This window comes from Mustela erminea, chromosome 3, assembly GCF_009829155.1.
Source record: "Mustela erminea isolate mMusErm1 chromosome 3, mMusErm1.Pri, whole genome shotgun sequence".
Taxonomy (NCBI): Eukaryota; Metazoa; Chordata; class Mammalia; order Carnivora; family Mustelidae; genus Mustela; species Mustela erminea.
In genome coordinates, this window is record NC_045616.1 from 130216652 (window position 1) to 130242313 (window position 25662).

Sequence of the window (25662 nt, forward strand, 5' to 3'; positions counted from 1 at the left end):
AACTAAAATAGAGCTTCCCTATGGACCCTGCAATTGCCACTACTGGGTATTTATCCAAAGATACAGATGTAGTGCAAAGAAAAGGCCATCTGTACCCCAGTGTTCATAGCAGCAATGGCCACAGTCGCCAAACTGTGGAAAGAGCCAAGATGCCCTTCAACAGATGAATGGATTAAAGAAGATATGGTCCATATATACAATGGAATATTATGCTTCCATCAGAAAGGATGAATATCCAACTTTTGTATCAACATGGATAGGACTGGAAGAGATTATGCTGAGTGAAATAAGTCAAGCAGAGACAGTCAATTATCGTATGGTTTCACTTACTTGTGGAGCATAAAGAAGAACATGGAGGACATTAGGACAAGGAAAGGAAAAGTGAATTGGGGGAAATCAGAGGGGGAGATAAACCATGAGAGACTATGGACTCTGAGGAACAAACTGAGGGTTTTGCGGGGGGTGTTGGGTGAGCCTGGTAGTGGGTATTAAGGAGGGCACATATTGCATGGAGCACTGGGTGTGGTGCATAAACAATGAATCTTGGAACACTGAAAATTTTTAAAAAAAAATTTTTTTTAACTAAAAATAAATAAAGGGAAGCCTGGATGGCTCAGTCAGTTAAGCATATGGCTTCATCTCAGATCATGATCCTGGGGTCCTGAGATCAAGCCCTGCATCAGCTCCCCACTCAGTGGGGAGTCTGCTTCTCCTTTTGCCCTCCCTGCCACCATGCTCACGCTCTCCCTTGCTTGCTCTCTCTCTAACGTAAATAAAATCCTACAAAAAAAAGAAAAGAGGAGTTAATCTTCTTTAAAGGCAGTAAGAGGTGTTTTGTTTTGTTTTGTTTTGTTTTGTTTTGTTTTGTTTTGTTAAGCAGGCACCACTGGGCTTTCCCCTTTGTCATTTCTGTTAATTTTATAATTTTATCTGCAAAACAGCTACACAAATAGACCAAAATTGTTACATTTCCTCAAACCACCTCCACTGAAAACAACAATGACAACAGAAAATATGACAGAAAAAAATCAACAAAGAGAACTTTTTTTTTTATGTACTTCCTGGCACAATGCAAACTGTGGCTAAGAGATCTGACCTGATGTCCAACTTCGTGAAATATTTCTTGGTTCCTCCTGGTTCTTGGACAACACATTCATGGTAAGATTATTCTGTTCTCTCCCAGTGGGGGATGTTTGTTTCCATATCTTAGCCAAGGCAACGGTAGGACATCGTGCGTCACAGTCATCATTCAAATATTCATTCTTTCATTCACTCAACTACTGTTTAGTGCCTACTACGTTCAGGCTGGATAGGGAAGGAAAATTTTCCCTGTAACCCTGAAGACTAATATTTTAGGACTGAAAGAAGCTACATGCAAAGCTTAGTGAACAGTTACATTATCCAAAACAGTTGAGGTATTTAAAGCAGTCATCTAAAAATTTTCATAGCTTCCTAATTGGTTGGCCATTATTCAGGGTGAGTGGGGATGGCACAGATATGGGTGAGTATCCTTGAATCTCTGTGTGCATCAGAATTGGCTCCAGGCTGAAAAAGTGCCTCACCTGTGCACCATTTCTAGCTGTGTGGATGTACGGCTGTGATCCACACACATACATTCCTAAATATGACTGACGTCACAGTTTAAGAATTCACAGAATTCTTTTCATACTATGTATCTTCAAATTAAGTGAACGCTAAGATGAAGTTTTAAAAGTATTAAAGTTAGAAACTTCCAGAGGTGCCTGGCTGGCTGAGTCAGTTAAGCATCCAACTCTTGGTTTCAGCTTGGGTCATGATCTCAGCGTTGTGAGACTGAGCCCTGCATCCAGCTCCATGCCCAGAGATGAGCCTGCTTGAGATTTGCTCTCTGCCCTTCCCCTTCCTGCTCACTCTCTCTCTCCCCTGCTCCCCAAATAAATTTAAAAATCTTTAAAAAAAAAAAAAGAAAGAAATTTCTAGAAAAAATTACTCATTTCTGAAAACAGCTTTAGAGGCACCTGGTGGGCTTCGTTGGAAGAGCATGTGACTCTTAGTTCCACCTCAGGGTCATGAGTTCAAGCTCCACATGGGTATAGAGTTTACTTAAAAAGAAAAAGAAAGAAAGAGGAAAAATAGCTATAACAACTAGGGCTGTATAGAAAAAAATATATCATTGCCCTCTCTGCAAGATGATATTCAGAAGAGGGATTTAGCTTGAACTAAATACCAATGAGTAAAGAGTTACCAGAAAGTTTCAATATATTATACCTCATTGAATAAACCAGGCTTAATATGATCATCTGAAATCAATAAATTCTCAGACTCTACCGGGAAAAGAATCAAGCCCTCACAGACAACTTTAATCACATCAAACAAACAAACAAATAAATTAAGAGGAAACCACTAAAAATATTAAGGACAAGACACCAAGGGTAGCCTGGGTGGCTCAGTTGGTTAATCATCTGTCATCCGCTCTGGTCAGGAGCCCTGCTCAGGGAGCAGTCTGCTTCTCCCTCTGCCTCTGCCCCTCCCCTCCACCTATGCTCTCTCTTGCTCGCTCTCCCTCTCTCTCTCAAATAAATAAACAAAATCTTTAAAAAAAAAAACACCAAGATGAAATGGATTTACCACAAAATTCTATAACGATTCTAATGAAGTTTTAGCATTATTTACTGAAATTATTCAATAGTATGTAATTGGATTGGGGAAATTCCTGACTTCCGGACCTATAAGGCATCCAATTAGACAAGCTCAAGAAACACTTTCTGCTTCAACAAGGCCATATTATATTTAACGATATAGTAGCAAAGACATTAAAATTATAAATTACAGAATATATTTATCCAAACCAAAACAAATATCTCATGAACAAGCACTACCAAGACCAGGAGAATTTTTAATGTAATGTAATACTATACACTGATTCAATGGCAAGTACAGCATGTAAAAACATTCTGAACTACAGCATCTATACATAAAGAAATGCATTATTAATAGAAATAATTAATAATTTTGCACTGAGTGCTGTTGTTTACCCAGCACCCACTTTGTTTGTCTCTGGTCACTACTCTGATTTCCATTTCTCCACACAGTCTAGGACCTTGACCCAAAAACCACTCCAGAGATGCAGGCTGGTTGCCCTAAGGGTAATCTCATCACCTTATTAGTGACCAGTTCAGAAACCAGATGTAAGCCAAGGGGTATCTAATTGCCTTGTCTCCGTGAACTGGCTCAGAGATGAACACTAATGCAATGAAGGCCAATAAGAAGACGGAAGGGCTTCTGAAAAAGAAGTTTCCTTCCTCTTCAAGAGAGGAACCATCGGAACTGACCTGTCTTGTCCTGTGGGCATTGTGCTGGGCACGCCAGAGGGCTCAACCCGCTGCTGCCTTCCAGCACTGAGGACAGGGCCAACTCACCGAGCAGGGCAAGACAAGAGAACACAGGAGCACAGTGAAAGACCCCTGATTTCAGCACACCTACCCACACTTCTGCCTGGACTTCCTCTGCATACCTAACCCAAGAAATATCCTTTCTGTTTAAGGCAGAATGTGCAGGAATTTCTGCTTCTGACAGCCAAAGTCATCATAATCAATACATACCAAAGGCTCTTTTGGAATTTCAAAATCACAGGTGGGGGTTAAAGCTTTGGCTTTTAAGCTATAAAAATGCCTACAGAGAAGGACAAAAGGGTTTTTATACACTTACGTATACCTATGAGAAAAACAGATAATTGATTATGTAATTGACCGGAAGTGGCAAGAAACTGCAGAGTATGTGATCCATGGGTCTTTCATCTACTTGGGTGGATTTAGCCAGCCTCATGGTGCATGGAGCAACATACTGATTCAACCCATCTTTCTATGTTATCACTGGCTAAGCTTTAGACAGCTGTGTTGGCAAACAGAGATTCTAACCCAAGCTTAAAGAGCCAAGCAGAGTATTTAACATGTGAGTTCTATTCATAAAAGTAGAGACCAGTTTTCTCTGCACAATTAATTATTTGTATAAGGAACAGAGAGAAAGCCAGGCCAGCTAAACCTTGGCTTTTACAAACTGAATGCTGTGAGATATTTCTAAATGTAATACTTACGAAATATGATTAGTCAACAGCATATTTTAGCAAATTAGAGAAATCCCGAAAGATCTATTTAATGAAAAAAGCTAAAAACAAGTTTTACCTAATTATTAAAGGACACATTCATAAAATATTTTTTAAGGATTATCTTAATAATCCACCTCTTATAGCTGCAAGATTCTGTATAAATAAAAATCAAAATTTGTCAAGATTTTACCATGGCTCCATAAGCAGTAGGAATTCTTTAAAAAACAGTCTACCATATTTAAATTGTAGCGTGAAAGTATAATGTTCTTTTTTTTTAAGATTGTATTAATTTATTTGTCAGAGAGAGAGAGCACAAGCAGGGGGAGCAGCAGGCAGAGGGAGAAGCAGGCTCCCCGCTGAGCAAGGAGCCTGATGGGGCACTCGATCCCAGGACCCCGGGATCATGACCTGAGCCAAAGGCAGATGCTCAACCAACTGCATCACCCAGGCACCCCAGAAACATATCAGGTATACATTCTTAAATGTGTAACATCTCTATTCTTGTATAAATTACAACATTCTTTGTGTTCCCTCCAACACATGCTTAGATGTACCTTTGCTACCAAAATGCCTTAAAAACTGAAGCAATGAATATATATGACACATTCTGATTTTACTAGTTTTATAAAATAATTAAAAGATTTTTTTTAAAAATAGAAATAATACTGCTTATTTCCAATGTTATTCAACTTAGGTCAGGATGAGATTACCTGACAAAAGAGCCTTAATGAAATGCATATCTTTGGAAAATGCAGTTTTTCAGGGAATGTCTTAGGCATTCCACAGAGTCCTTGAGACTGTCCGGACTTCCTATTAAAAAAGTCAAGGGGTGCCTGGGTGGCTCAGCTGGTTAGGTATGAATCTTGATTATGGTTCAGGTCATGATCTCAGGGTCATGAGACAGAGCCTCAAGTTGGGCTCTGCACCCAGTGAGGAGTCTGCTTCATATTCTCATTCCCTCTTCCTTTGCCCCGCCCCCAGCTTATGCAGGCGTGCATAGGTTCGTTCTCTCTCTCTCTCTCTCCCCTCTCAAATAAATAAATAAATAAAATCTCAAAGAAAGAAAAAAAGAGGTAAGTTTTCAGTCCTGAGTACCATTTGTAAAACCAGGCATCACCAATGGCAGAAAAGAGAACAATGCTAATGCTCTCTATGCCAGACCCTACATGGGATTGTTTTCTTCATCTACTCATGGGATAAAAATTTTACCCCATTTTCAGAGATGAAGACTTGGAGGTTCAGAGAGAAACATCAGCCAGTTATCAGGCAGTGGACCTAGCATCTGAATCTACTCTATTGGGCTCTAAATCCAAGATCTGATCCACTGTGAATGCATTAAACATGAGATAAAACTACAAAGTGAGAAAAAGGAAAAAGCTATTAGCTGCTCACCAAAATCCATGTTTGTTTTGGGCTGAATTGTGTCCCCAGAAAATTCCTATGTTGGAGCCCTAACCCCTAGTACCTTAAAATAGGACTGTATTTGGAGCGAAGGCCTTTAGAGAGATGATTAAGTTAAAATGAAGCAATTAGGCTGGGCCGTAATCCAGTCTGACGGATATCCTTAAAATAAGAGAAAATGTGGATACGAAAAGAGGCCAAGACCATGTGAGGACACAGCAAGAACAGAACCATCTACAAGCCAGAGAGGACTCAGAAGAAACCAGACCTGCCTATGCCTTGACCTAGGACTGCCAACCTCCAGACTGTGAGAAAATAAACACCTTGTTAAAACTGGGATTTTCTTAGCAAAATTAGCTACTACTTAGCTAACTAATTAGCAGACTAATACAATGTTCTGTTATTCCTGCACATACAGCAAGGCAACAATTCCCAGCTTCTCTTAACAGTTAGGTTTGGCCGTATGACTAAGTCTTCCGAAGAAACATGAGCAGGAGCCATAGGTGGCATTTCTAGGCATCCTATGCACATTCTTCTATGTCCCCATCCCTTCCAGATGACTGGAAGAGAAACCGTGCCTAGAGTGCCCTTCAGAGCCTCATAATGACGACGACAGCTACACTGTCCTACCTGAATCTCCAGACAACCACGTGAAGGAGAGTTGCCCACCAGTGTGTCAACCGCCCATTCCTGTTAACTGAGCAAGGAGTCAATTTCCGTAATGTCTGAGCTTTTGCCTTGCTTTCTTAGAGCAGCCAGACCACCCCAACACGGAGGCACAAGAAAGTATAGGGAAAGTGGAAAGAAGGAAAATACTGAAATGCACGTGGAGGGCCACACTAGCTGCTCGCAGTAACTCCATCCGGGGTTCTTCCCCAGAGATGGCCTCGGCCTCCCAATCCTTTTCAACTCAGGGACTGCCAGGGATGGGAACACAATGCTTCCAATCTTGCAACACACTTTTGGAGAAATAACAGACCAAACCAGAGTATAATTCTATGCCGTAAATTTTCCTAGCAGACCATTTGTTAAATTTGGCCCAATAACTCACTAAGTGTGCTCAAACACACTCTCAGAAGTCACGACTGATAAATGGTAATGAACACTCCCCATCTTGGCATCTTCCTCCTGATGACAAGTTGCCCTGTTTGTGCTGAAAGCTACCAAGAGGTGTGTAGACAGCCTGTGGTTACCAACCCTTGATGTTGCAACACTTAAGTCTTTCTCTCCGTCCTTCAAAACTCTCAAAACAAATGAAAATTCGTAGAAGTAATATTACAAAATTCCATACAGCCATATGATAAATTTAAGGGAGGGAAGGAAGACCCATGAATTAGATCAGTCAGTAAAACACAATAAATAATTTACAAAAGAAAGTTAGAAATGACTGATCTCTATACTTTTGTACTGTGAGATCCTCTTGCTTACAGAGAAGGAAAAGACCAGTCTCTCTAAACAATAAACATGGACTTTGGGCCAAAACTCCGTAGAGGCATGAAAACAATATTATCTTGGTGGTTTTCACAAATGGAAGAGTATATCACTGTATCAATTATTCTCTTGCCTAAACATAAGTTTGAACATTACTGTGAAAAACTATTCTTGTGTGCCGTATTTCTACTCATTGGGATAGATAGATTTCAAAAAGACAAGTAATGTCAGATGGAGAACCAATGCTGATTTTTGAGGCAATGGCAAAATATCTCCAGCTTGCTGTCCTACGCATATAGCCTTTGCATGTCGGGGAAAACAGCCCCTCCCAATTCTCCAGAGTCATGTAGAATTATCACAAGTATCCTGTATAGGGTATATTCTACAGACCTTACCTAGTATAGATAAAAAGCATCATAATCTGTATTGTGCCTAAAAAGATGTCCAGCTTATATGACCTATGATATTGTAATTTATAATCAAGCAATGAATATCTTCCTTTCTGACCAATAAACACTTTCTAACTCCTAGACAGACCTCCTACTACTTCCCAGTTCTAGCTCCTGAGAGACCTAGCTAGCCACCTCAAATTACAAATTTGGCAAGTATTCTGGTTTTGGCAATTTAAGAAAGCTAGGTTCCCAGTCTTAAGTTAGCCTTTGCAGCATTCTTATCCAAAAGTTGAGCCAAGAGAGTGTTCTTTCTCTCATTCCTTGGACAGCATCGAAAAATAAGAGACTGTAACAACGAAGACCTCAAGATGGCACCCAGAACACGAGAGATGCTGAAAAATCTCTTGAGTCTCAAAAAGTTTAGCAAAAAAGATTATGAGCACAACCTGAACATGGCCAGAGGGACTTATTTTTTAATAGTAGCCCCAAAGGACAAAGAGCCAGACAGGGAAGTTGGGGAGTCTTCCCGTGTGTGCAGAACACCACAAAACAGGACTGTCAGCACTGTCCTGAAGCTACCTACATTAAGTGACACTAGAGCCTTTAACCCTTCACCCACCCCAATCTAGGGAGTCCAGATGATGGCACAAGTATGTGGTACAAAATGGCAGCATAATAATTAGCAACCTCCAGAGATATTTCATTCCACATACAATCTACACAAAAACAATGTAATTGTTCTTTCAAGCCCGAAGACTGAGTGCACCTTGGAGGATCAAAAATTTGCCAGTTCCGTAAGGTTGCTACCCGAAGCTAGCTAACTGCCCATGCCCCCCTCTTAGTGTCCTTATCCAAATCCGGTCCTGTGTGCAGCCTTCCAAGCACCTGTGTCCAAGCAAGTGAGCTTGGCCAATTTCTGACGTTTGACTTTAATCCCCTTTGGATCCACTCAGGAAACTTGAGAACAGCTTGTGTTCCGAGAAGTCTTTCAGGACCTCGACACACATCAGGTGATCCATGCAGAGACCCAGGACATAAACCAGTCAAGGTACAATGCCAAGGACAGTTTTTCAAAGGGTATTTGTGCTTTTATAAAGTCTTTTTCACCTTTCATTGAAATGCTCACGCTTTCGGGTCTCAGTCCCCCAGGGATAAGAAAGATCTTTAGAAAAATCATCTTCTTCCTCATAATATTCCCACCAACTTTTCTCTTTTATTTTGGCTTTCAAAAAAAAAAAAAATGTAGGGACACTTGGGTGGCTCAGTGGGTTAAGCCTCTGCCTCTGCTCAGGTTATGATCTCAGGGTCCTGGGATCAAGCCCCGCATCAAGGTCTCTGCTCAGCAGGGGCCTCCACCCCCACCCCCCACCTGCCTCTCTGCCTACTTGTAATCTCTCTCTCTCTGAGTCAAATAAATAAATAAAATCTTTTAAAAGGAAAAAAAGGTAACAGAAGACTAGCCCTCTGGTCAAGCACTTCATCTAACTTGAACATGCTTCTGAACAGATCACTGCTTCAGAAAAGACGGAAGACAGTAGAGGCTCAGTGGAACAGATTAACAAAATGTCTTTAACAAATCCTCTTTAAGACTATTACACGATTTGACCTTTTACTAAAGTATACTTACTATAAAGTCCTTATTTTAAAAATAAGTATTATTGGAGGGAGTAGGCCCTAAAAAGAGTATGTGTTTTATACACAAGTCTTGAGTTGTATTGCTTACTTTAGGCTTTATCCCCAATAATAATTCTATATACTATGTCCAAACTATCTGATGTCCAAAAAGAGCATGACTTGACTAAAACCAGCTTCCTAGTCAGAAATCATTTACTCCAAGAGGAAATGTTTTAGCACCCTCTACTGGCCACTTGTTGTACCTATTCAGCTCATAACCTCTCCGGAACATGCAGCTAACTTCCAAAGGTCAGATGGGGGCTACAGCAAAGACCACCCCATCCCTCCTTCAACATCCTTCTGTGCAACAGCTGGGCCACAAGCCACTGCCACAAAAGGAAAGGACAAAATCCTTCAGCACTCTCCTGCTACTGCTTGTTCATGAGTCAGTGGACTTCACCAATACCGCCATGAGCCCCTGGCTGGCCTGATCTGCATCCACCTCCAGTAACCAACCCACCTCATTTCTAGACTCACAGATTCTTCTATGGGTTAACCCTGTGTCACTAGCCCATTGCCATCTGCTTCCCCTGGCCAGCTCGGGTGGGCTGTGGGTGTCTGGAGAGACCAGCTCGCCTATCTGATATCATCTGGGTAAACAGAGGACAGAAAGAAGAGCTTGGGGGACACATTTTCCCCTAGAGGCTCACAGATGTGGTGTCACTCAAGTTCCTGCCCTTGCATACACATTATTCAGCTGGGGGGTTGTGGGAAGATGCCAGAAGAGAACTTCTCCTCTCCCATGACCTCATGACAAAGCAACTTCTAATTTTCCACTGTCCCCTAGAGAAAGCAAGCCTCCTTTAGAAGATTCTAACAACAAGTAACCATTAACCCTCTAAGCTCTCATTATCTGGCCCACTTCCTTTCAGAAAGGAAAACAGTAGAGTTAGCATGGTGGTCATTTTTCAATATCAGAAGGAAAGGGAGAAGAGGAGGGGTAGAGCATTTCTTCAAAGCCAAAATCTTGCTAGATCAAGCTACTGTTTACTGATTAATAACTGCTTACTAAACCAGTAAGGTTAATCAATCATCTACTGAGAGAAAAATATTCTTTAAAGAGGATGTGGTAAGGATTGGAAAGTAATTCCTGCCATCAAAGAGCTTGCAATTTGGTTGCAAAGACCAAACATGCCAAAGGAAATGATTTTAAAAGTGATAAAAGTGTCACATCCTTTAGTAAAAACATATACCAGAATTTCCAAAAACATGCACACACACACCAAGCCCCCTTCTCTCTCTCTCTAGTGTATGGAGAAATGATTAAATATTAATAATGGTCATCTCTGCTGCAACTTCTGGTCTGTACTTTTTCTTCATATTTTTCAGTACTGTCTGGATGTCCTACAATAAGAACGTAGTATCTTAACAAAGGGAACAGAAATAAATTAAAAAAACCAATTCATCAAGGGTATCAACAAACTAAATTGCTTACAAATATAATACGATATATAGAATATGACTATGAACACAGTTACATAAAAATAATAGAAAAAAATGGATGCCACTATTAATGATCATCTTTATCCAGGCGCTACGCAATTTTTGTCCATTCTGGCTTTCATGTGCTTTCTCATTTTTCTAGAAAGTAAATCAATCTTTACTTAAAGAAAGTCCAATGTTAACAGCTTTCACTGTCCTTTTGAAATACCACTAGTCAAAGTGCTCTGCTGAGAAGCCTGAGCTTAAGGACGTACCTGGAATCAGCGCTGTGCTGATGAGAATGTCCACCTCCTTGCACTGTTGGGCAAAGAGTTTCATTTCAGCTGCGATGAACTCTTTGGACATCTCTTTCGCATATCCCTCCTTGCCCCTCACCAGATTCCTTCAAGTCCACCTCCAAGGCTCAGCACCCAAGAGACTTGAACTGCTCCAAAGCTGCAGCTCTGGTGATTATTGAAGGGAAAGCGGTGGTTAATTTCAAGCCCTTAACAGAAATCAAGATCAGCTTTTACCTACACATTTTGGGGGGTTTTTTGAGGTTTTTAAGTTTTTACTTATTTAAATTCCAGTTAGTTAACGTACAGTGTAATATTAGTTTCAGATGTACAATATAGTGAGGCAACACTTCCATACATCACCCAGTGCCCATCACAACAGGTGCACGCCTTAATCCCCACCACCTGTTTCACCCATCCCCCCACCTACCTCCCCTCCGGTAACCAGTTTGCTCTCTACGGTGAAGAGTCTGTTACTTGGTTTGCCTCTTTTTTTTTGCTTTTGTTTGTTTGTTTTGTTCCTTAAATTCCACATATGAGTGAAATCATTGTTTTTTGTCTTTCTCTGACTTATTTCACTTAGCATTAGGCTCTCTAGCTCTATCCATGTCACTGCAAATGGCAAGACTTTATTACTTTTTATGGCTGAACAAAATTCCATTGTGTGTGTGAGTGTGAGAGAGAGTGTGTATATGTGTATACCACATCTTTCTTATCCATTCATTAGTCATTGGGCGCTTGGGCTGCTTTCATAATTTGGCTATTACTATGTTGCTATAAACATTGGGGTGCATGTATCACTTTGAATTAGTAATTTTGAAAAAAAAAAACTAGTATTTTTGTATTCTCTGGCTAAATACTCAGTAGTGCAACTGCCAGATTGTAGGGTAGTTCTATTTTCAAACTTCTGAGGAACCTCCATACTGTTTTCCAGAGTGGCTTGTACACGTTTGCATTCCCACCAACAGTGAGGGAGGTTCCTCTTTCTCCACATCCTCACCAACACATGATGTTTCTTGTGTTGTTCATTTTAGCCATTCTGACACGTGTGAGGTGATCTCTCATTGTAGGTTTGATTTGTATTTCCCTGATGATCAGTGATGTTGAGCATCCTTTCATGTGTCTACTGGCCATCTATAGGTCCTCTTTGGGAAAATGTCTATTCATGTCTTCTGTCCATTTTCTAATTGGACTGTTTGTTTTTTGTGTGTTGAGTTTTAAGAAGAGCAAACTGTATATATGCAAAATTGGTCATTTTCTTTTGAATATCTCTGACTGGGCTATCTCAGTTATTTCCAAAAGTATGTGCCACTTCTACAAAAATTAATTTTTCCTGGAAAAATTAAAACTATAGGGAATTCCAACTTCTACTTACTTCAGTCACAAAAGGAATTTCACTACTGATAACTCCAACAATCACTTCTGATTCTTGGGGCCCCACTATCAATAATGATGTGAACTCTGACCTACATTAAGATTTGACTTCATTCAAATCACTCAAATTGAGGTCTTCGTTTATAAATGTTCTGAATTAGGGGGACCTCTCTCTCATGAATGACTCTTAGAAGTATTTTAACAAAGTTATTTTTTGTCCCTAGTCCTCATTAAACTGTGCTTGAAAAAAACAACCTATAAAAGGTATAAAGAGCCAATACATTTAAACTACATAAAAATACATTCAGTTTAAAAATAAATAAATAAACACTAGGGGCAGTGGGGTGGCTCAGGTCATGTCTCCAGGTGCTCAGATTGAGCCCCACATCAGGTTCCCTGCTCAGCCGGGCGTCTGTTTCTCCCTCTCCCTCTGCCCTCCCCCTACCTGTGGGCTCGCTCTCTCTCTCTCTCGCAAATGAACAAGAGATCTTAAAAATAAAAATAAAAATAAATAAATAAATAAACACTAGCCATGCACCATGTACTGGTTGGAAAACCAGAGCCAGCAAAGATCTCAGTCACGCCGGATGGTGTGTTTCACTTGTCAACATCCATCCCTCTATAGTGAGTCCCAAACATCCCTGATGACAATGATTATTTCAGGGCTTGCTAAACTTCAAATTCGTAGGCCCCTTCCCAGACCCACTGAATTACAATCTCCCGCAGAGAGGCCAGAAGCTTATTTTTAGCAAGAGCTGTGGGTAATTCTGGCCACAGGGAACTTGGGGAAACTGTGGTCTGAGCCTCCCAGTCCCCAGCAACCACTGGCGTCAGAAAGAACAGACCCAGTGAGTAGACATGATTGAGCAAGAGGTCCTCACCTTTCTGCTGGCTTGAACAAGGAAACTTCAAGCCCAGATTGCCTGCGGAAGCCAACCTGAGCCAAAGCTGAAGAACAAACAGAAAGGACAAAAAGAACTTGGTCCTGGAAGGCACCAATGCGCTGCTGACGCGAGTGTGAAAAATGGAGCCTTCCCATGAATTTTCATTTAGGAGAGCTAATACATTTTCTCAGAGTTTTTAAGCCAGTTTGAGTTGTTTTCTATTCCGTACAGCCGAAGGTATACTACTGTTTACCAAGTTTCAGAAAAGTCTACTACTTTTAACGAAATAAGATAAATTTAAAATGACATAAAAAAAATTAAATGACATATATGTGTAAGTGATCACAATTTTGATCAAAAGGTATCTACATAAATATCTGTAAGGAAATGATGCCCCAAAAATCATTAGCAATTATCTAGCTGGGAGAATTACAAAAAGGCATTTTTCTTTTCCTCCTTATGGTTTTCTCTGTATTTTTTCAAAACTGAACATGCATAATCGGAACCATAAATGCTTTTTTGTAATTTTTTAAGATATTTTTTATTTATTTGTCAGAGTGAGAGCGTTCGCGTGAGGAGGGGGAGCAGCAGGCAGAGTGAGAAGCAGGACGCAGGACTCGATCCCAAGACCCGGGGATTAACTGACTGAGCCACCCAGGCATCTCCTATTTTGGAATCTCTGCTTCAAACTATTATCATTTAAAACTATTATAATATATCAAAATGTAAGACATGAATATTTTTGACCCCAAAATTCCTCTTCTAGGAATTTACCCTAAGGAAATAATGAAATCTCTCGAAATACATATGTTCTGACACAGAAAATACATGCAGTATTGTTTATACATAGTAAAAATGTCCATTTATAGGGGACTAATTAAGTAGGTCACTGTACTTCCACACAGTGGAATCCTATGCAGCCATTAAATATATTTGTAGGTAAGTAAATATCTTCACGATCTACTGTTAAAGCCAGTTAACTAGTACTATCAGTAAAATTATATTTTAAATTAACATGTAGAAAAGGGAATATATACAAAGATGTTAATAGTTCTTTGCAGGGAATAGGCTATTTTCACTTTTTGTATTTTTTTATATTTTTCCTGAATGGGGAAATAAGCATGTATTATGTTTATGATACGAAATAAAACTGAATGTTATAAATTGATTATATCTCTTTATAATATGTAAAGCAGGGCTATTTATCTCTACATCATAGAGATCTGTAAAGAACAAAATAAAGCATATAGCACAACGCCTGAGAGAGTAAGCATTAGAACAGGTGTCCAAAAACTACAACTCCTGACCTGCCAATTGTTTTTTGTTTTTGTTTTTAAGATTTTATTTATTTATTTGAGAGAGAGAGATCACAAGTAGGCAGAGAGGTGGGCGGCGGGCGGCCGGGGGGTGGGGGGACAGGCTCCCTGCTAAGCAGAGAGCCCAATGTGGGGTTCGATCCCAGGACCCTGAGATCATGACCTGAGCCAAAGGCAGAGGCTTTAACCCCTGAGCCACCCAGGTGCCCCTGCCAATTGTTTTTGTAAATAAAACTTTACTGGAACACACACATATACACACACACACACACACACACACAGAAATATAAAAAAGTAAAGCTATTGTTTTCTAAACTTCTCAATGTAGGCATTCAGTAGGATGCTCACTATAGTTACGAGGGGAATCTCCTAGTTATTGTTTGAAAAAAATTTTAAATCACACCCCTTTAATATCACTGAGCAATGAGTTGTCCTTAAGGTTTTAGGATGTTTATCCGAAAATATATATTATTCAGTCTTCCAACAAGAATTTGTAATCGTGTGTTTTCTAATACATTTGGATTTCATATTTATATATGATACCAATCTCCAGTCTCAAAATAGTGATTAATGAGCTATAATTCTTAGAAAAGCATATATCAGTTTTAGGCACATCTTTCTTCGTTGTGTACTTGATCTATCCTAATGAGCGGTAAATGGAGTTAAGCAACAGCCACCCTCAAGCTATCAGCTCTGAATACAATCTAAACCAATGACATCAAAATACCTAATAAATTCTCAGTAGCTGTCCCAACATCAAGTTTCAAAACCTCTCTAAGCCAAAAATACACATTTCCACTTTAATGCTGCTTACTGTCACTACAATGAAAATTTGCACAACCTCCTCCCTCTGGGTTTGGCTGTCTTCAAAGACTTCACATCAGCAAAATTAAAAATTAAAAGACATCACTAATGACAGGCTTGACTCTGGCTATCCTTGTCTTGCAACCTGGTTACTTCAAAAATGCCTTTTCTCATGTGAGCAGGATAGCTTTCCATCAGTATATCACTTCTCTAAACTCCAGGTAAGCCCTGACAACCATGTTCTATGGAACATTCCTTACTCCGGAAATGCACACTCTTTCCAACTTTGAATATTGCAAATTTTTTTGGAAAATTTTGATCATTCTATTTTCAAGATTAGCCATGGTATTATTCCTTTACCGATCTCAGCTGATAACCACCATATGCTTCAACCTTGAAATAGTATTCATACACATAAATGAAAGCCACTCTCAATAAGCATTTAATAAAATCCAGTATCTAGTATCTTCTAAAATGAAGAACAATTTTAATCAAAATTTTCTTTAAAGAATTATAGATAATGTTGATACACCTGCTTTAAAGTACACAGTGAACCTAACTGACTACTTTCCCCTAGAGGCTCTACTATTGCCCAATCACCTCTATCTGCTTCCAAACATTCAAGGCAGAGTATACCCCTTACCTCTTACCTCTCTGCCACCTGTCTGTTCTCCAAAATGTCTCTAATGCTGACTTTTTTTAAACTAAACTCTTTGCCCAACATGGAGCTCAAACTCATGAGGCCAAGTCACATGCTCTACTGCTGAGCCAACCCAGTGCCCCCAACATATCTCCTCTACTACTTTCTTTCTTCAAACTCACAGATGTGGTGGTCACGTCCTGCCTGATTTGTAAATGCATCCTGAACAGGTAGAGCAACATCACAAACTCAGGATAGGATAACTCTGGTCCCACTGCTAATCCACAGAAAGAAACAAAACTGAATGCAAGTCTTTTCTTTTCAATTCCTCTGCTTTTTTTTTTTTTTTTTAAGACTTTTACTTACTTGACAGAGAAAGGGACAGCAAGAGAGGGAACACAAGCAGGGGGAGAGGGAGAGGAAGAAGCAGGGTTCCCATCAAGCAGTGAGCCTGATACCAGGCTCGATCCCAGGACCCTGGGACCATGACCCGAGCCAAAGGCAGACATTGAGCGACTGAGCCATCCAGGTGCCCCCAATTCCTCTGCTTTTAAATGATTTCTTCAGTACTGAGTCTGGGCCCTTCCATTTTTTTTTCCCCACTAGATAATATTTTTCCACTTCGAGTTAACATTGAAGAAGCAAAATAGTTTTAAGTGGAAAGAGCTTATAAAGCAGTTTTCAATGTGCAACTGCCATTTATAAATCCTAAGGAAAGCATAATACCCACCTGAAACAAATGCTTTTGCCTTAGCAGCAATCACTAGAAAGGCACTTACCTGGTGTCAAATCCTCGAACAATTGCACCCATCGACTTCGCCGCACCTGCAGAAGCCAGCCCAGCAACACCACCACCAACAATCAGAATCTATGGGAAAGGGCAGAATGGTATATTTTAAATAAAGTTCATTATCAACTGATTATGAAAAACCACCAGCTAATAACTGTCAGCGGCTAGGGCACTACACAGTTAATTCAGTAACATACCAGGTGTGCTGGTGGTGAATAGCCCTCAGTTAATACTGAGTGGACAGACAACTCTTTAAAGGAACCACCACTGTTTTCACAAATTCATCAAAGGACCACCTGCTGGCAAAGGCCCACAACCTTCACTGAAAATAGACAACCAGCCTCTCCAAGTGGAAGCCACGTACAGTCTGATGAACAGTACATACATTAAAGATCACTAAGTCTTTCCTAGTGTATAAAAGCTATGTGTACTGAAACAAATTCCCAGTGTAGCATTCTAGCTACCTCTCCCCTCTCAAATGTGAAGGTTTCTCTATGTTCATAAGATGTCAAAATAAGTTTCAAAGATGGGTACAACTTTGGTGAAACAGCCACTCTACCCTGTATTTGGAGCTCAGATGCTTCTGAAAGAACAGCAGGTGACGAACTATGTAATTCTGAACCATTATGAATGAACCATACCACGGCAACACAATGACTCTCCTAGCCATGGAAGGGTCAGAGCCAAGAAAATCAAAGAATTCCTCAGAAACAAGAGTCGAGACCCTGCCTTCTAAGAAACACAGTAAGAGTAGTGTTGTCTCTAGTCTGGAATGGGCCTTCCAGAAAAAAAGTTCTATTATACTCCCCAGTCAACTGAGGCAACTCCTTGTGATTGTGTTTAAAAAAAAAAAAAAGCCACCCACAGACACAGAAACAGTGCAGCTTTATAAATTCCCACCTACCCATCATGTCCACATGTCCCTTCTGCCTCTTTAAGAAGCCTAGTCAACTCATGCTCCAGGGCCCCCCCTAAGCAAGGTTTTTAGAAATCATGTGAATTCATCTTGATGGTGATGGTTTAGGGTTTGGGGGTTAAGGAGACAAAGAAAGACCAAGGAGGCTCTGGGCCCTCCAAGGCACCCACCCCACTTCACACTATGACAATGTGAACTAAGGGATGCTTCAGGTGAAGCATCTGCCTTCAGCTCAGGTATGATCCCAGAGTCCTGGGATCAAGCCCCAAGTCCGTTCCCTGCTCAGCAGGGAGTCTGCTTCTCCCTCTTCCTCTGCCCCTCTGGCCCTGCTCGTGTTCTCTCTCTTGCTCTCTTGCTCTCGTCGCTCTCTCTCTCAAATAAATAAATAACATCCTTTTTAAAAAAAAAAAAAAACTAACAAAAAAAGAATATGTGAAATAAAAATAAAATATTTAAGGGGCGCCGGGGTGGCTCAGAGGGTTAAGCCTCTGCCTTCAGCTCAGGTCATGATCTCAGGGTCCTGGGATCGAGCCCCACACTGGCTCTCTGCTCAGCAGTGAGCCTGCCTTCCTCCTCTCTCTGCCTGCCTCTCTGCCTACTTGTGATCTCTCTCTCTCTCCTGTCAAATAAATAAATAAAATCTTTTAAAAAAAAAATTAAAAAATAAATAAATAAATAAATAAATAAATAAATAAAAATCACAGGACTAGACCAAGCTATCCTGAATCAAGAAATGACCCATACACACACACAAAAAAACCCGGAATTTAAAAGCCGTAATTGCACAATAATAGAGCTGTGTAGATCTCACAACAGGAATTTATTTTCTCTGCAGCACCGGGTGAAGAAAGACACAGAGATTAAGGGGCACAGTTAAATCCTGACTCGACTACCAACTAGTCCTGGGTGACCCTGAGCAAGCTGTTTGGTTTGTGCAACAGAGCAGTCAAAACACCCCTTCCCAGATGGCAGTTATATTAAATGATGGAATCTAAAGCTTTGACTGCTGACTCACACACCACAGACATATACTCGGGAAACAGGGAAGGCCATGGGAAAGAAATGACCTTTAGGAACATTCTTTATCTCCAGGGTGTCTGGGTGGCTCAGTCAGTTAAGTGTCCAATTCTTGATTTTGGCTCCAGTCTTGATCTCAGCATCGTGAGATCATCAAGTCCTATGTCGGGCTCCACACTCAGCATGGAGTCTGCTTGAGACTCTCTCCCTCTGTCCTTCCCCTCACTCACATTCTAAATAAATAAATAAGATCTTTTAAAAAGGGGATATTCTTCATTTCCAGTCACTTAACGTGTTCCTCCTCTCAGTCTGCCAGCTCAGTTAAGAGCGCTAATTGTGCGCACAACTGTTCAAGCCAAAACAGGAAGGTCATCTTGAGGCTTCCCTTTGCACGTTTCCACCTCCAGTCCACCAGAAAGTACTCTTGGTGTCAACTCCCAAAGATCTCCCAATCCATCCCCTTCTACACATCTCTATTGTCACTGCCTTCCCAGGGCACAACTTCCACCGTCAATTCTGTACAGATCTTGCCTTCCCTCTTCCCCCTACTAACCATTCTCCCAAAGAACTTCCATACGATTTTTTTTTAATTCTCATGAGATAATTATATATATATATATATATATATATATATATATATATATAAGCCTCTGTCCCTAGTTCCTGACACAGAACTCCTAGAACCCTTGTAATTTCCAAAACCAGAAAAGCACTGGGAACATTTTTTGCTCTAATAACTCGTCTGTGACCACAGTTCATGACACAGAGTTCCTAAATCCCTTGGAATTTCGAGGGTGATAACAGAATCTTCTGTTCTAACAAGCTGACTCTTAGTGGGCTCCTGGATGGCCGCTGACAGCCACTGAGAATTTTCAGCCCCACCTCCCACTCTCCAGAGAGAGGAGAAGGGCTGGAAAAGGAGTTAATGATCAATTATGCCCACATGATGAAGTCTCCTTTAAAAATCCCAAAAGTACAGGGTTTGAAGAACTTCTGGGTGAATACAGGGAAGTGCAAGAGACAGGAGCGTCCAGGGAGGGCACGGAAGCTCCACGCCCCTTCCCACCTCCCTTGCCTCAGGCATCTCTTCCATCTGGAAGTTCATCTGTACCCGTTATCATAACCTTCTATAAATTTCCTGAGTTCTGTGAGCCGTTCTAGCAAATTAACTAAACCCAGGGAAAGGATTGTGGAAACCTCTGAATGATTTACAGTCAGTCTGCCTGTAACAACCTGGACTTGGCGACTGGCATGGGAAGGGGGGTGAGGGCAGCCTTGGGGGACTGAGCCCTCTACCTGTGGATCGCACACTACCCCCAAGGAGATGGTATTAGAAATAAGTTGTGGGACACACTGCTGGTGTCACATAGTTGCTCAGTGTAGAGAAAGCCCCACACATTGGGTGACCAGAAGTGTCAGAAGTGAAGTGTTCCTTGGGACAGTAGAGACACAGAAGCAAAAGTGAGTTTTTCCAAAATGACCCTGAATTAGACATTTCCATCAGCTGTAAGAGAATCTGAACAACCCTGACAAGAGAAGCCCAACATCATCCAGCTCCAACCTACCTTTCCACCAACTCACATCACTCCCCACCTTGTTCACTGCACTCAAGACCAATAGCCTTCTTTATCCTTCTCTGTTTCCATCTCAAGGCTTCACAGGTGCTGTGCCCTTTGCCTGAAATCCTGAACACCTGGTTCGTTTCTCACCATCCTTTAGGTCTCAGCTCAAGTGTCAAAGGAGCCTTCCCACAGTCCTAGTGAAAGCAGCTGGCCCCCACAACTTACTATCACACCGTCCTGGTCCTTTCATGTTTAAGATTATCTCATATACTTGTTTGATTTATCGCCTCACTGTGGCCCCTACTAGAGTGTAGGTTTCATGTGGCAGGGATCTCATTTGCCTTGTTCATTCCGCAGCTTCCAGATAGTGCCTGACCTATCATAAGCCATCAAACGATGCTCGTTAGCTCATTCTAGACAAGGAAGAACCCTCCGTATTTATAGGAAACCCAAATAAAAAGTTATTCAATCTACCTTGATATCAATGCCCCCCTAGTGTCTAATTCTTCAATACCAAAAAACTATTTCTGACGGATGACCACAGTCCCTTAACCTGTGGTTTAAATTCTCAGTAAAGACAGTCTCTATTCTACCTTCTAAAAGCTGATTGATTCTCCTTCCTTTAAGCCTCTCGTCTTCTGTTTCACATTTTAATCTCTTATATATTCCCAGCTTTCCTCTCAGTTTCCACATCCTTCAGGAAAGAGTCTAACCAAAACTGAGTAACAGGTTTGTGCATCAAAGCATTCAGCCAGTTTAAAAACAACCTTGAACTGCGGCTGCCATGAGTGCCAGACCTACTCTTAAGATCCTGACAAAGAAATCAAATGGAATCCCTTCAGGGGCACCTGGCTGGCTCAGTCAGAAGAACATGTGACTCTTGGTCTTGGGGTCATGAGTTCGAGCCCCACTGGGTGTAGAGATGATTTAAATAAATAAATAAATAAATAAACTCCACCCCCCCCCCAATGTAAACCCATCATATGTCACATCCCTGTTATTTTTGCTAAATTTCCTTGCTGTGTATTCTGGCCTCCATTTAAACCACTTGCCATTTTCCTCACCTGGCCTTTTTTTAAGGCAATATACCACTAGATTCCTCAAAGCTGCCATATCTTTTTTTTTTTTCCCTTTCATTTTTTTTTCTGGGAGATTTATCTCGTATGAGTTCTCAGTTTGTATAATAAAGTACTTAAGAGCAGGAAGCACCAAGGAAACCTGTACCAACAGACATCCTCTTCAGTCCTATTTCCTCTACCCAGACAATGTGCTTCCACCGTCATTTCGTGGATGCAGGGTTGAAGGGTTTCGAAGCAATCTCTCTTCCACCCAGCCATCCCCACAGCTCATCAACGGCCCCTCTCGGCTTTCGATCTAGATTAAAGAAATCACACCCCTTCTCTCTGCCAAGGACCGGGATGACGCCACCTCCCTTCCCTCCCCCATCCTCTTAACCCATTTTTGAAGATAAGGGAAAAAACTAAGACAATCTTTTCTGTGAGTGAAATGTAACAGCTGGAAAATCGAGAATTTGCTGAACTAAGACAATCTTTCCTATGAACCAAGTGTCACAACATTGTGAAATCGAGAACTTACTGAATGGTATCCTGAAGCTTTTTTAAAAAAATCAGTAATAAACTAATAAACATGCTACACAGAACGAGTTACCCAAAACACCTCCAAGAATTCAAGTTAGCAAGTCAAAAATGGAAAAACACTAGCACTTCCAGAAATGTCCAAATTCTTTTCTGTCAAGCATCCGTAAACAGCCTTGAGGCTCCACCGTGTGTCCGTACGTGCCACAGGGTTATTAGTGTGAAGTCAACATGGAACAAAACTTTTAATTATAGTTTAGTACTATTTAGTACTACACCTACTCTCACTTTTCATCCATTCATATTATAAAGAAATATGCAAAGTTTTTCCTACCTTAGCTGGAGGAACTTTTCCAGCAGCTGTGATCTGACCAGTAAAAAACCGTCCGAAATGATTTGCTGCTAGTACAACAGCTTTATAACTGAAAAAAATAAATATTTCCATGAAATGAAAGATCTTAGACTCCTCTATTATCCTACCTTGCCAATTAAGCTTTCTTTAAACGTCAAAGAAAAGTCACTAACATTTTCGAGTACCTATTAGTACTAGTACCTACTAGTACATTAGTACACTAGTACACTAGTACACTAGTACTAGTACACAAGTACACGTACACTAGTACACTCACATGTTCCCTGGGTCCTGGCTGGAGTGCTGTGTACAGAGGAGACTAAGGCACTTTCTGCTCGGAGGAATGTGGCTCAGACTGAGGAATCGTGCCTACCCTGGGGAGGGATGGGAGAAGCTGTCTGAGGGTAGCCTGTTCCTGACTTTGCTAGTACAACAGCTTTATAACTGAAAAAAATAAATATTTTTTATATTTAAATATATAAAACATCTGGAAACAGATGATGCTTCTGAAATCACCTCCTCTAAGAGACTAGTTGAATTAGGTTTTAAGCATGAAACCTGTCAAAAACCATTCTCACTGTCGCATGGATACCTACTCCTTTAACCTCCACCACAATCCTGTAGAAAGGTACTGTTACTACCTTCATTTTATAGATGAGTAAACAGAGACACAGAGAGAGTCAGGGAATTTAAAACAAACAAACAAACAAACAAAACACTTCCCTTGATCAATAGTGGTTGAAAGCATGAGATGCTGAGACAGACTGCCCTCAGCTCAGGTCCCAATTCTACCACTAACCAGGCTTTGTGACCTTGGGTAAATTTTTTTTATTCTCTAATCCTTGGTTTCCTTGTCTACAGAGTGGGGGAAAAAAAAGCATCTGTCTCTTAGTGTTTTTGCAAGGACTAAATGGAATAATGCAGGTGAAGCTCTTGGCACAAAGCCCGCCACAATAAATGCTTGGTAAATATTAGTGTTTCTGACTAAAGAAATACTCTGTGCAAGAAAAACTAGTAAGATATATCAATTTTCCTTACTAGGATATGTTTAACATATTAGAGTAAGTTCATTTTCAGATCATTTTATACCTTAAAGACACTTCTGCAGTCTCACTTGATAACATACACACAATTAAAATCACAATGCAAGTGTGTAATAAGATTTACTTGCTAGCTGACAATAAAACCTTTCCCTGATCCTATTTTGTATAAAATAATACTTAATAAGATAATGGATGCAAAAGTGTAAAATAGTAACCACTATTACTTTAAGTATTATTATAGCAGGAAAATAGTATTTTAGAGATTACGTTATTTGTTAGTCTTACTTCTGAATCCAAGTCATAGAAATTTTCAAAAAGCAAACTTAATAAAGATTCAAAGGCCACTGTAAGACACTGGAATATTTCAAAAGATTCAGTTGATATGCTGAAAAAATAACAAAAATGAGATGGAGCACACAGGAAATGTACAAGAAATGTTGATGGGGGAAAAGTAGTAACAGTTTGTCCTTTTTTCGATGAGAACAAAATAGCCCAGAAGAACATCAGTGAACTGGAAGGAGTGTGTCCTCACTGTAACATGGCTATGTGTGTGAGTTAGACAGTGATTTATCACATACTGTGTGGTAAGTATACCAGAAGATTCACCTGCAACTATGCCCTTTGTATGCATCAGATCAGGACATAAGATAGTGATTCTTTACACTGTGCCCCATAAATCCCCAAAGGTTCAAATTTCAGCCAGCTCTGGAGTCATTTGAGGAAGGGTAGAGAATAAATATGTTTCTGGACACCCCTTCATCCCTCAATTTAAGCAAGGCCACTCTGCTCTTCCTGGATTTGTTAATATTGCCTCATAATATTTCATTTGCTCAAAAGATTCATAGTTAAAAACCAGTGATCTAGATCCATTCTACAGAAAATATTTAGTCCCACAATACCTAATGTAACTTTTCTACAAACTAAGTAATATGGCAAAAATTCTGTCCTTTGGTATATACTTTGTATCACAAAAATCATCTTCCAAACCATTTGCCATATTATAGTAAGAATAACAAAATGTTTTCAATTTGTCCATTCTGTCTTCCACTTTTCTATAAAAAACGGACAGTTGAAACCCAAAGTAGAATCTCTTTACTCTATTGGCCTATTTGACACACTACATCTAAGATATAAAATCTAAGAAAAACTTCAGCTCATGTGTCAGGCCATAAAAAGCTTTATTCAAGTTAGTCTCGCTTTCAAGCATTGTTTATTTAACCATTTTCATCTGTCAATGCCTCATTTATATTAGCAAATTGTCACCACCAATGGTTTTCATGCTTAAAACCTAACTCAACTAGTCTCTTAGAGGAGGTGATTTCAGAAGCATCATCTATTTCCAGATTTTTCCCACTCTCTAGCAAAGTCAGGAACAGGCTACCCTCAGACAGCTACTCCCATCCCCCCCCCCAGGGCAGGCACGATTCCTCAGTCTGAGCCACATTCCTCTGAGCAGAAAGTGCCTTAGTCTCCTCTGTACACAGCACTCCAGCCAGGACCTGGGGAACATGTGAGTGGCAGGCAAAGATAAGAGGACATAGTTAGCCCTCAGTTAGCAATATGGGTTTTAACAGCAGATGAAACTTCTTCAAGTCCAGAGATTTTCCGTATTCATTAAATAGTTTATGAATTTACCTAAGTAAAACCTAATTAAAATGGCAAATACTAACATGTACACATTAGGTTGAACCATATGAAACTGCCAATATCTAACCATTTTTACCTATAAAAACAGCCATTTATAACAACTAAACTTACTGTGGTAATCATTTCACAATATACTGATATATCAAATCATTATGTTTATCCCTTAAACTTGTACAAGGTTATAAGTCAATCATCTCTCAATAAAACTTGAAAAAAAATAGCCATCTCAACATCACATATCACAACATATCACCAAAAATAGGCATTTCATGTAACCACACATATGTAGAAAAGAGTCTATTCCTCATACAAATAATTTCATAATCATTTGCTCAGTGCAAGGAAATAAGGCTTCTACCTATGAAGACTAAAAAAGCGTGCAGAGCAGACTATAACTTGAAAAGTCATTTCCTATAACTGTGAAAAAATAAAATAAGCCTTAAAAATAAGCAAGCTTTCAAAAAGCTGCGATCTCCAACAAGTATTACAGGTAAGATCCCTGTAAGAGAGAAAAGCTAAAATGAGCATGTTTCTAGAGCACCACCATACTTTTGTTCAACTGAAATGTAAAAGAATTGACATACCCAGCAATGTTGGCCATGGAGCTTAGCGCGTCATATCCCTGAGCAATTGTGACTCTTGGAACCTGGTCCATTGCCAAAACTGTAGTTTTTCTTTTAGAAAGTTTATTTAGCAAGTCTGGATTTTGGGCTGGGTAAATAAAGCTAATCAGTGTTCCCGAAGTCTTTAAAAGGTCAGCTTCATGAACACCTAACGTTGGGTTAATCATGGGGGCTCGTACCTGAGGGGAAAAAAGTCACATCACTGATTAAAAATGTAAATATCTTTACCATATTTTTAAGTAACTAGGACAATGTAAATAATATGCCATAATTAAAATAACACTCCAGAAGTAATCTTTCGGCAATACATTTCTGATTAAATTCCTAAACGAGGTAAGGAACACAAAGATCTTTGCCATCTGTCCTCTGATTGATGACCTATGAACTGGTCTGAGTACA

General features: G+C 40.2%; 1 protein-coding gene across 1 annotated transcript in view; it reads right to left on the reverse strand.

Moving 5' to 3' along the window:
- The window catches only part of NNT (nicotinamide nucleotide transhydrogenase), a 92038-nt gene that overhangs the window by 54393 nt on the left and 11983 nt on the right, over positions 1-25662 (reverse strand). The window contains 5 exon segments of the mRNA XM_032337450.1: positions 10680-10785; positions 10787-10868; positions 16498-16586; positions 21933-22020; positions 25225-25442. Coding sequence (XP_032193341.1) covers positions 10680-10785; positions 10787-10868; positions 16498-16586; positions 21933-22020; positions 25225-25442 — 583 coding nt within the window.